General features: G+C 38.4%; 1 protein-coding gene across 1 annotated transcript; it reads right to left on the reverse strand.

Moving 5' to 3' along the window:
* Positions 1 to 997: 997 nt before the first annotated feature.
* LOC101603175 (cholesterol 7-alpha-monooxygenase) lies at positions 998 to 8,637 on the reverse strand. The gene is made up of 6 exons (XM_004653339.1): positions 8,558 to 8,637; positions 6,073 to 6,313; positions 4,675 to 5,261; positions 3,550 to 3,680; positions 2,063 to 2,238; positions 998 to 1,297 (listed from the first exon to the last, which is right to left on the reverse strand). The coding sequence occupies exons 1-6, from the start codon at positions 8,635 to 8,637 to the stop codon at positions 998 to 1,000; spliced, it is 1,515 nt and encodes a 504-aa protein (XP_004653396.1).
* Positions 8,638 to 13,229: the final 4,592 nt, after the last annotated feature.

Raw genomic sequence — 13,229 nt, forward strand, 5'->3', positions numbered from 1 at the left:
CATATAGCTATCTCAATAAAAATGACATAGCAGTTAACTCTAATACTTAAAAATATTTTGCCAAAGCATTATTGCACACAGTATTTAAACACTAGCATGTGAGTTTAAATGAGTTTTCCCTAGCTATAAGTCATTTAAAGATAAAACATTTTGAAATGGCACAAATCAAGCTGTGCCAAGTGAACTGTGTATCATTCATCATAACTAAGTATTTTAAATGGTCACATCCATAGCTTTAATTTTGAATTACTCCTTTCACTGATACATAATTAGTAGTGACAGGAAAAGTATCTTTTCTAGGTTTGTCTCTGAAGAAAACTCTTTTCATAGATATGGAATCAAAAATAAAATAGAGGTAAGGCATTTGATAATGAAATGAGTTTCCAGCAATGACAAATTAAAACATAAAAGAAAAAATATCAAAACCACCTTTAGTGTTCCCAGGACACTAAGATCCTCATTTTAAAAGCTTAGAATATGGAATATTGAGAGTGCTGGAAAAATACTTCCTTTTCATTAAAAGGCATGAGATAGTCTTTGAAAATATTCTTCAATATTGGTTCACCTCTGAAGAACCTCACTAGTCAAGAAAATAGCATTGTTTCACTAAAACGTGAAGTCAAGCCCTTTGCATAATTCACTAGTTGCCTTCATAACAGTAAAACAATTTCCTTAGGAAAAAGATCTTGTTATTTGGAATATCTTCATTCTGAGAATTAAACAACAAAAACAGGCATCTCCCATGAAAGTTAGTGAAGTTTATGTCCCAGATGTCTGACACTCTGACTTAAGCAGTGAGAGCAGTGCAGTGCTCCTTGGAACAGACTCCACTGACAGTCTGAGACAGCTTCTTGCAACTCACAAGGAAGCACAGGTGAGCAGAGCCAAGAATGCTCGATTGCAGTGAGCTGCATCTGTCTGGTGGACAATTTCTCTTAACAATGTCACTCCATAGTCAGTGACAAAATCTGGTGTCCTCTTCTCTCAGCCAACATAGTCACAAATGTTTGACTTTATATTTAAACTCTATATCATTTAATGGTGGCAAAATTCCCAGGCCTGCCCGGGACTGGTCTAAAGGAGGACATTTGACGTGGTTCTCTACAAGCTCCAAGTCAAAGTACAAAAGCATCAGAATCAAAAACTGCTTGATTTCTTGGACAGCAAATAATCTTCCAGGACATATTGTGGCTCCAGATCCAAAGGGCATGTAGTAGTACTTTAACTTGGTTCCATTGCTGTAGAAGGTGGTCTTTGTCTTCTTGTTCTCATCAAGATATCGATCATATTTAAAAGTCTGTGGAAAAAATACAAAGAAAACAAGCCTATAAGCTACTGTGAAAGGGAATTTATCTCTTGTTTGTTGTCACAGAAACTCTGAGTAATTTTATTTTAAACCCATTTTGTGGGCTCGAGAGATGGCTTAGTGGTTAAGGTGCATGCCTGCAAAGCCTAAGGACCTAGGTTCCATTCTCCAGGTCCCACATAAGCCAGATGCACATGGTGGTGCATGCATCTGGAGTTCATTTTCAGTGGCTGGCGGCCCTGGCGCTCCCATTCTCTTTCTATCTCTCTCTCCCTTTCTCTATCTCTAATAAAGAATAAATCTATTTTAAAAAGACATTTAAATCTATTCTGTAAGTGAGTTAGCAAATACCCTACAGTATACCAAAGAGTCACAAGGGCAGGTGTTTATCAAGAACTGATGGGCTGAGAAAGCTTTATGGCACCTCCTAGGCTATGTGGTGACTATTTCCTCAATCAGACAGAGGGAGCAAGAAGGGGCCCAAGCAGAAACTAGAAGAGCCAATACATTAATCTCCAAGTTCATAAATTTGGGAAAGAAATGAGGTAACTTTATTATCATAACTTATAGCAGAGAGTACGGGATGACAAATATCAGGGCTAAAAAAATCATGTCTCCAAATTTTACTAAACATATGAATATTTGCCATGAAGAAGGGGACCATTGTGGCTACAACCATCAAACAATGTTATCATTGTAAATCAGATCCTGAGAAGATGTCATCTAGATCCTGAACTTTGATGAAAAGCCACTTACCAAAGGGTCTGGATAGATCTCTGGATCCAAATGCATTAACTGTGGATAAAGAGCAATGATATCATCTTTTCGAATGTTATAGGACCTGTCCTCAAGGTGCAGAGTGAAATCTTCCTTAGCTGTCCGAATGTTCAGCGAAGCACTGGAGAGCCTCAGAGCCTCCTTGATGATGCTATCTAAATGTTTTAAAAGAAAGTGGGAGTGAAGCAGGGAGGGAGAAATAAATAAAGCAAAAGAAGATTTTTAGTATTTAAGGATCACATCATATAGAGTCTGAAAAACTTCTGGTAGCCTATACTCAAAGACGAATAAAAAGTGGCAAGCTGACCAGACAAACACTTCCCAAAGTTCCTTCCTATTATCACTGTGCCAGCAACTGAGTTGGAATTTGTTTTTACTATGATCAACTGAGTTAAAAATAATCTTTGGTAATGACATGTTCATTATTGCCATCAACGGGAACTGTATATCCAACATTTTATAGAAAGTAGTCTTACTTCTATATGTCCCTAAGAAGCTAATAAATTTATAAAAACTAGTCATGAGATTTTGTGCAAATTACTCAGTTTACCAATTTTGAGATTAAATATGCTGATAATGCATTGGTATATAATTTTTTCTAAAGTGTTTTATGAATCTAGAAATCAGGACTTACGGGAAGCAATTTTTTCCCTTGCACTATTTAATGTTGCATGGTGATGCCCTGCTGACAAGTCAAGACCTAAAGGGGTCAGAACAGCTGAAGCATGAGAGATCCAGCCTTGGGCTTCCAGCCCATACCCCATAACTGTTCTCAGGTTCATCACATGACTGTGCATATAATCCCAGATAGATAGCACTATTTACAAATGAGAAAAGAAAGCCCCTAAAAAAGAAGTGACAGATCGATAAGTCTCCTAACCAAGGCAGAGCTGGACATACCTAGGCATACACATTTTGCCCTGACCCTCCCAATAAGCTACACTGCCCTCAAATGCATGTGTTGGCTTCTTTGCTTTAAAGGAAAGAAAATTTAAAAAGAAAACAATCTTTCTATGTGCATATAGTACCTTTGTCTGCAAAATAAATAAAAACAAAAGAAGAAATATCAAGTAAGCTTCAGTTCTACCACCCAACCCAATTGTGTGTGCATGTGTATGTGAGCATTTAAGGTACCTTGCTTCTATTCACTTCCTGAAAATGAATGCCATGCTTTGTTTAACCCTAAGTGAAGGTTGGAGGACTAGCAGAAGGCAGAATGCAGATGATCGAGAACTTGACATCAAGACTCCTACATTCATGCTGTTACTGGTGCTACCCTTTAGCCCCAGATGGCAATTTGGTCTCTAGATGTCTGTTCTTGGTTTGTAACATAAAATAGAAATAATACCTAGACTTGGGGTTGGAGGGAAGACATAAAACACTTAGCCCAGCACCTATAGCATTAGTGTGCACACACTATGCTTCGTGACTACTGTTATGACTGGAGGGAAGCAAAACAGGCACACCTAGGATTGGCAGCTCATTCAGTTGCATTTGGCTCAGGTAAATTGGGTTCCCGTCAAAGCTGACTTTTTGACCAGCATTCTCCAGCGCTTTGTTCACTTCTTCGGTAGCTGCTTTCATTGCTTCAGGATTCCTGCAAACAGTCAAGAGATGCACAGAAAATAAGATTTTCCATACTCAGAGATCTGTAAAATAGCCACTATCCCATTCTCTTAATGATAGCAGGAAAGATGGGGAAGAAATATCCCTATTTATTTGTACTCATTTGCAATTGTGTTCATTTCCCTGAATATTGGAGAAGGGCTTTGCTACAAAGAAGTACAGTTTTACCAGCACCCTATAAACAAATGATTCTGGACAGTCAAGTGAGAAGTGAACATAGTACATCAGAAGGAATGTTGCATCTAAGGAAACACTACTGGCTAAATTCCAAATGGAAATTTAAATTTCATCTTAAAATGTGGATCATGCTTTTGGGAGACCAGTTCCTCAATTTTCATTTTTGTTTTGCACTATGAAATGAAGGCTGCTTCATTTTAGTGCATGAATGGTTGCTGGAGCCTGAGTGTATGGTTTAGGATCTCCATTATCTGGTTAGATGAGCTATCTCACAAACGTTCCACTAACAGTTTGTGTAACTATCATAACATATGGCTGTAATTGTGTATGATATTGAACTGATGTTATGATATTACTGTACATATTTATAAACATAATTTATAATTTATAAATAAATTTATAAACATAAATGTATAAATCAAAAAGGCATGGCCATTGCGCTGATCATTGTCAATAGGTTTTCATTCCTGGAATTACTTGGCATTATGCAGGACAGTATGGGGTTAAGAGCAATGGCTGCCCTGGGTGGCCAGAACTGAGCACTACCGGCCAGTCTGAGTTCTGTAGCTTCTGGGACGTTCCTTCTGCAGGACTATAGCTCTATGGAATGCTGCTTGTTTTCTTAGCACTAAATGAGAAGCATGGTAAATACAGGCTAAGTATTATATTCTTGGTTGACAGGAGAAAGTAGTGAGGATTTTTTTTTTCCTTCTTTTTGGTTGAACTTGTGATTTCCATGCTAGTAGAAATAAGGAGATAAGGACAAAGGTAGTTAAGTTGCTAGTCACCTGATCATTTGAAATAAGCTCCAAAAGGTAGCAGGAATAGTGTTGGCTTGTGATGCCCAGAGGACAGCCAGGTGTGTCCTGGCCTTCTCCATGTCATCAAAGGTGGAGAGCGTGTCATTGAGAAACATGCGGAGGCGGATCAGCTCAGAAACCTGGTCCCTCAAGCAGAGTTTCTCGTGCTTCAAGCCCTCGGCCAGCTTTTCCCTGGCTTTGTATGCAGTCTTGAATACATGAATGGGGAGGCCCGCCACCAGGGCCGGGAAGACTTTGTCAAATTGCTTAAAGTTGTCAAGGTTGTTTAGAATAAGCATTTTTTGTGCATCTTGCTTTGTAAGGTCTCTTCCAAACAGAGTTAAATAGCCAGCTTCAAACATCACTCGGTAGCAGAAGGCATACATCCCTTCGGTGACCCAGGCTGTGCTCTTAGAGTTAGGAAAGCCCAGAGGTATCATAACAAGTTGGAGGTTTTCCATCATGGCTTCGCAGAGTGAATTCAAAGCATCCCCCTGGAGTGTTTTAATGAAAGTGTTGTTTATATTTTCAGTGGTATTTCCATCACTTGGGTCAATGCTTCGGTGTCCAAATGCCTGACCACAATTAAATGCATGGAAAAAAAGAGCAAAGAAAAGAAAAATAATTAAACCTGAACTAGTTCATAAAAATAGATTATACATATTCATAATACTCTATTTGGTCTTTCCACTTACAGTTTCATAACACTTATCCAAAAAAAATGACCAAAGCATACTCTTCCTTTAGGGCCAAGTTTAAATCCCAGCTTTTTTTGTGAAACATCCCTGGACTTCTCATCATCTATTTCTTTTTTTTTTTTTTCATCATCTATTTCTTATGCTACTATACTAATTTAATATCAATAGTGTCTTTAGACACTAGTTTATCTTTATGTTCTTTATAGAGAAAGTTTAACTAGACCTCAAGTTTCTTAGTGGTAAAAACTATGTCTAATATTTCCTTGCAAAAATTCAGGAAATATTGATTGTTTTTCTCCATAATGGAGCTTCTCCAATAGCATCTCAATGATGCTTTAATATTTGGCCCATTCCTTAGGTAATATGTGCATTGCTGTGGTGAAACAACTGCTGAGTTAAGTTTTCTAGCACCTGTGCTTTCAATGTTGTGTAGACATCATTGGTGTGAGTTTATAACTTCCATGTGGATAACAGTGCCATGTGGCTTAGTAAAGCACCTAACTTACCTTTCATTACCAGATGACAAGTCTATACCTATCTTGAACTTTAACACTGAGTATTAATAGCCTATCTGTTTTATTTGTTGCTCCTGTCCTACAATCTAAAAGTATCATAAACAACTATCTACTCTGTTACAGTAAAGATCTAGGAGACAAAAAGAATTCTCTACAGATACGAAACTAGTTACCTTAGCAGAAGTAGTGTAGTGAAACTTTTTCCAGTCAAAATATTTTCCATGACACAACACCTTCTGGTATGACAAGGAATTTGTGATAAAGTGCACATATTTCCCCATTAGTTTACAGGTGAACACATGACCATGTTTCCTTTGATTTGCTCTGAGGAACTCAAGAGGATTGGCCCCAAATTTCAAAGCACAGCCCAGGTATGGTATCAATCCATTCTCCAGAGGTGGTTCACCCATTTGCCTGGTAACAAGATATATTGATAAAAATGATTACTCACTCTACCTTTACATCAACTCATCCATCTGTCCATCCACTCATCCATGCATGTATGTAGACACATATAAGCAACATGCACTTGTTAACTGTTCTGTACTATACTAACTTCTTTCCCCAGTAATAAGGTTAAAAGGATCTTTGAGGCCAACAGGAATTCTTACTTTCAGCTTAGCATACCTCCTAGAAGTTACAGATGTTCTTAGCATCATTCGCCTATCTGTTTCTTTCCTTTGAACACACCGAACTCCAGATAACAGAAATGGCTGAAGGCCTGAAGTTTTAAAAATCTTCATAGTTTAAAGACAGCATTCTTGGAGTTGGGTATATAGCTCAATAGTGGAACATTTTCCAAGCATGTGTGGGACCCTGACTTTCATCAGCAGCATTGAAAAACAAAATATATTATTATTCTGTAATGACATTTAAAGAGAGTAGAGTCTCATTTGAAAGGTTAGCATATTACAAAAGGAAATTGGGTGAACATTGATAGGATCATCAACTTTAATTTAGTGCTCTGTCATGCTATCTTAAATGTTTTTCTTAGAAAGTATAATTTGGGGAAAGGGAGTAAGGAGAGAGCTCAGTAGACAAGAGTGCTTGCCAAATAAGCATAAGAGCTTGAGGGGGTCTAAGAGTTCCTGATTTCACTCTTGGCACCTACATAAAAAGCTGGGCATGGACACTCACACTTTTAACCCCAGTCCTGGGGCAGGGGGCAGAGACCAGAGAATTGCTAGGGCTTGCTGGTCAGCCAGCCTGACTGAAAAAAAAAAAAAAACAACCAGAAACTCCAGCTTCAATGAGAGATTCTAACTCAAGGAAATAAAACAGAAAAGCAACGAGGAAGGAAATCCAATATCCTGCTGTGGCCTCTGCACTCATGCATGCACCCAGGAGATGCACATGTGCATACACTACACATACACGAAGCGCACCACACATCCCCCCCCCACACACACACCAGAAAAAGAGAAAAAGAAAGAGAGTATAAGCTTGGTCCTGAGAGATGGCTCAGTATGTGCTTGCTGCACAAGCGTGAGGACCAGAGTAAAGCCAGTAGCTGTAGCAGGTACTGTAATCCTAGCTTTCCTATGGCTGCAACAAAGGAGGCAAATGCAGGAGAACCCAGCAGAAGCCAATTTGATAACCAACAAGAAACTCTGTCTCAGATGAGGTAGAAGGCAAGAACTATATCCATAGTACCTGCATGCCCACCCCCAACAGATTCACACAGCAGGAAAAGGAAGTGTAAGCTGGCTTATTCTCCAACATGAATTACTGTACCTCTTGTTAGAATAACTTATGTTTTTTTCTACTTTATTAGCATAAATATCAGTAGGTTTTGTTATTTTTTGAGGTAGGATTTTACTGTAGCTGAGACCAGCCTAGAGCTCACTCTTTAGCCCAGGTTGGTCTCCAACCCACAGCAATCCTACTTCAGCTTCCCAAGCGCCGTGAGTAAAGACATGAGCAGAAGACAAGTAGTTTAATTAAAACTAAAATCTATCGGGCATGAGTTAACATCTCAAAGGACAAAGAATCTTTAGAGGAGATTATTCTTTCATTTAGACATTACCATAACAGAGACTATTTAAATACCCTGTTCCCAAATACCCTTTGAACCAAACAGAAGTTAAATAAATGATAGGTCTGGATTTGTGTTTCTTGAACCAATTTCAAATAAATGATACATACAAATCAGAGTGGTGTCACATGCACAAAGCAGAGTATCTAGTCACATGGCTGACCAATGTGAGTATGAAGAGAAAGAGAATGATACATTTAGATCCTATGCTTTTATCCAAATTTATCTGAGTCTGCACCAAAACTAGCTGAGAAAAGAAAACAATTATGTAGCCAGAGCATCTACTTAATACATGTGATCGAAAGAAACCATTTCCATGGCAGGTTTGCACCAATCAGATCTATCTTTCCCAACTTGCTTGCTCTGCACAAACATGCAGCAATACCTTGTAAGAGTTCTTTGAGTTACAGTTAACAAGTACATGCATTTTCACTGGTATCTATGAACATTCAAAATGTGTTCACATTTATTTTGTTAGGTTTAGTCCAAGCTATGTCACTTTCAAATTAAAATTACCAGCATGTGTAACTATAGAAAACTAAATTGATTATATAATAATGAAGGTTAAAGAACACCAGAGGAATTACCTAAAAGAAAATTTAAAGAAAAACAACTTCACTTACCGTCTTCTTATTCCAAAGATAAGCCATAAACACCAGCAGAGTACCATCACCATCCCCCAGGTCAAAGGAATGGCCACCATTTTGTAAATTCAGGGCAAAGCTCTGAAGCTGAAGAATCTGTGATTCAAAAGGTAAGGATGGCCCTGAGCAGAGACTCAGACCTGACTTTTTATATATGTAGGACCCTGATCCAATAACTTGAACTGGGGCAGCCAAAGCAAACAACTAACCATTTGTTCTTCTACTAGAAAAAAGAAAAAGTAGTATTAACTGGCCTTGAGCTAAGTCCATAGTATCAGAAGAGGTTCCAAAACAAGCAGAAACCTGCAATACTTGATAAGCTGAAGGTCTGTCAGTTATATGTTGACTTAACTTCAGACCCAGGGACAACACCTAATATGATGAACTTGGTATATCTATAGCAAGCACAAATAAACTTGCTCAAAATGAACATATCTAATAAAGATAGAAAATATAATTTAAAGATAAACATAAGTTGTTCATGATTGTTCAGCTAATCATGATCATTCATAAGCTATTTTTAGGTAAAGATTTGGCTTTGTTACCTTTTGAAAAAGGAATTGATTTAAATGATTTTCTAGAAAGATATGGCAACCAAATTCAAAAGAAAAAGAACTATGTGAATTTTTTTCTTGCTTGGTTGTTCAGTGAGTTTACAAATCAGGCATTTTACATGGATAATAATGTCACCTAACATCATTAAGAAAGAAGATTCCACAATTGCATCTTCCAGATAAAAAATAGCTTGTTTCAAGCATCTAAACTCAATTATTATTTGTGAACAAAATGTTCTTAAGTATTAAATTAATATATTTTGTTTTAAATAATTGAAGACTAAATATATCTTGTCAGAAAGTGACTATGAATTCATAATTTACTATTTTACTACTTTCATTCAGAAGTAACCACTATAAACTATTTGGAATATATCTTTTCCAAAATTTACTTAGCATTATTATTTCTGTGCTGGGCATTGAGCCCAGGGACTCATTCTTGCTAGGAAAGTACATTCTACCACTGAGGTATACCCCACCCTCTTCTTTTGTTGTTGTTTTTTGGGGGTAGGGTCTCACTCTAGCCCAGGCTTATCTGGAATTTACTCTGTATTCTCAGGGTAGCCTCAAACTCATGGTGATCCTCCTACCTCTGCCTTCTGAGTGCTGGTATTAAAGGCATGCGCCACCACACCCAGCCCACCCACCCTCTTACTTAACATAAATATTAACTAAGTATTTATTATTATGTTCCAAGACATTCCTGTTTCAGATCAGGTAGTAATAAGACAGGGAGGTCTCCTACTCTCATAAAGACTATTTGATTATAAAATATATATTATGAATAAAATAAAACAATAATAGAGAGCTATTGAGAGGTAAGGACAGTTTTTGATATGTTAATTGAAGAAAACTTCTCTGAGATGGCAGTTGTGAATTTAATGGCAAGAATGACCATTTGGTAATTAGACAAAAAACATTTCAGGAAGAGGAAACAGCAAAAACCAAGGCTTAAGACAAAGGGGGACTTGGTAGGTCTAAGAACCAAAAGTAAGTAGGATAGATTGGAGCAGAGTAGATGAGAGAGAATTGGTTCATATAAAATATCAAAACAAACAAGGGCTGGGAGGATTGCTTAGTGGTTAAGGCGCTTACCTGAAAAGCCAAAGGATCCAGGTTTGACTCGTAAGCCAGATACACAAGATGGCACATGTTTCTGGAGTTATTTTGCAGTTGCTAGAGGCTCTGATATACCCATTCTCTCCCTGTCTCTCTGTCTTTCTCTCCCTCTGTGTGTGTGTGTGTGTGTGTGTGTGTGTCCCTTGTTCTCTCAAATAAATAAAGTAAAATAAAAATAATTTTTTAAAAATGCAACACTCGAGCCAGGTATGGTGGTGCACGCCTTTAATCCCAGCACTTGGGAGGCAGAGGTAGGAGGATCACCATGAGTTCAAGGCCACCCTGAGACTACTTAGTGAATTCCAGGTCAGCCTGGGCTACAGTGAGACCCTACCTTGAAAAACAAAAACAAAAACAAACAAAACAAAATTAAAACAATATTTTGTGTGTATGTATATATGTAGTATTCATATGTGTGGGTGTATGTGTGAGGATACATGTGTGTACATAGGTATAGGTGTGTGTATGTATGTAGTGGCTAGTGATCTTATGTATCTCTATGCACTCCACCTGGCTCTTTTAGACAAGGTCTCTCACTGAAACTAGAGCTCAGTAATCTGGTTAAATTAGCTTGTCAGCAAGTCTTGGGAAGCCTGATGTTTCTACCATCATGCTGGGATTACAGACACCTGCCACTACACCCAGGTTTTATGTGGGTGCTGGGCATCCAAACCCAAGTCTTTATGTTTTTACATAAAGTGCTTTATTGACTGAGCAATTTCATATATATATGAATCTTCAAGTGTCCACTTTTCTGTGGGGTTGTGTCTCCATGTGTGAGAATATAGTGATATATACTGTCTTAGATATCTGTCTATATAGGAAGCATATATGCATACATACTTCATTGTCATTAATATGTATTTAGAACTCTGAATAAAGATATTGCCCTGGACAACATATTCAAATGAATTCCCTACTTATTTATATTTATATTATTCTTAGGTTTGTTTTTTTTTTTATTCTTTTGGTTTTTCAAAGTATGGTTTCACTCTAGGCCAGGCTGACCTGGAATTCACTACATAGTCTCAGGGTGGCCTTGAACTCGTGGTGATCCTCCTACCTCTGCTTCCCGAGTGCTGGGATTAAAGGCACCACCATGTCCGGTTTATTTTTAAATTCTTGTTATATACTCCATATAGCTAATTACCTGATGAATGTTTTGCCCTCTTAAACAGAGAACAGATCTTCTAGCACATTAACTATGATCATAACCACTAGCATTACAAGGTAGGACATAGATGTTCTTAGAATCTATTTAGGGTTTTTTTTTTTTTTTAAAGATTTTAAATACTTTATTTGTGAAGGAGAGAGAAAAACTTGCAGATAGAGAATGGGCACACCAGGGCCTCTAGAGGCATGTGCCACATTGTACATCTGGTTTATATGGGTACTGGGAGTTGAACCTGAGTCCTTAGGCTGCACAGGCAAGTGCCTTAACTGCTAAACCATCTCTCCCACCCCTGTTTAGGGTTTTTAATGCTTTATGCACATTAAATATATTTAGGCAATTTTTTTAAGGCAAACCCTTTTCTTTTTATGTGAGAGAGCGCTTCAGGGCCCCCAGCCATTGGAATTAAACTCCAAATGCATGTGCCAACTTGTGCGCGTGTGTGACCTTGCATCACCTTCTGCTTCTGGCTCATGTGGGACCTGGAGAGTCAAACATGGGTACTTAAACTCCTCAGGCAAGTGTCATCCACTAAGCCATCTCTCCAGCTCTTTAAGCCATGTTTTTTTTCTTTTCTTTTCTTTTCTTTTCTTTTCTTTTCTTTTCTTTTCTTTTCAAGGTAGGGTCTCACTTGTCAGGGTGGCCTTGAACTCATAGTGATACTCCTACCTCTGCCTCCCAAGTGCTTGTATTAAAGGCATGCACCACCACACCCGGCTGTTGTTTTATTTATTTTTTATTTGTTTGTTTTTGTTTTCTTCAAACAAAAGGATGTGGTCTGTTTTGTAGAAATAGCAAAAACTCCTTGCAGGCTGCTCACCCAGTATGCACCTCAATACTGCACAGTACAGTAAGTCTTATAGCCCTACAGTACAGTTAAGGGACTGTCCTCTTCCTTTACATTTGTCCCAAAGGTAGAATCCTGACCCTCTGGTAGACAGCACACAGCTAGACACATAAGGAAGCTACTGCCCTCAAGACTTCCAGAGAGAGAGAGGGAGAGAAAGAGAGAAAGAGCACTCAGAGTCAAGCAATGCAATGGTTTCCTCAGGGTCTGATTAGTGCCAAGAGGATGGTTAGGGGTATGACTGGGACCAGCCAAGGCTGCTGTAGGGGTGGGGGGGGGGTCACTACCCAGGTTTCCATCCAAACTGGCAGATGGCGAGTGGCAGGAGGCATCAAGCAGGTGAGGAGCTGGTATAGGAAAGCAGCAAGGTCTGGCAAAGACAGGAGTGACCTTCCAAATGTGGTGCAAGGCTTTCCGTGTCTTCTCCCTGCACTAGCAATGACCAGGGCATGGGCATAGGCCATGTATTAAAAAAAAAAAAAAAAAAAAAACATAACTTTTTATGTAGCTCGTGAAGAACTTGACTTTTACTTGGCTAATCACAAAAGGAGTATCATAGTGAGAGAAAACAACCATCTAATACACACACACAAATTAGCCCTCTAGAATCACCTCTCTGTGATTTATACAGCAGATAGTGGAAAGGAAAAAACTATAGGTGACTTCCATTTACAGCTCCCCTGAGTCTGTAATTACATGAGAACAAAAATGGTTGCACATGGTGGTGAGAAGGTACATTCACAAGCTTATACAAACTTCCTTGGGTCCTATCTTCTCACAGAACGCTACACATTTCTTTAAGACAGGGCGTGCTTGCTATCTATCTCTATTTCCCTTATTATATTCTTTTGTTTTTTCACTTCTTTTCTTGTAATCTCCTTTCTATATACCAAAAGCCCAGGAAACACAGAATATAGGATATACATTTTTTCCTTGTTACACCTGTGTCTACAAATGGCA

Source organism: Jaculus jaculus, chromosome 2 (genome assembly GCF_020740685.1).
Source record: "Jaculus jaculus isolate mJacJac1 chromosome 2, mJacJac1.mat.Y.cur, whole genome shotgun sequence".
NCBI classification, from domain to species: Eukaryota; Metazoa; Chordata; class Mammalia; order Rodentia; family Dipodidae; genus Jaculus; species Jaculus jaculus.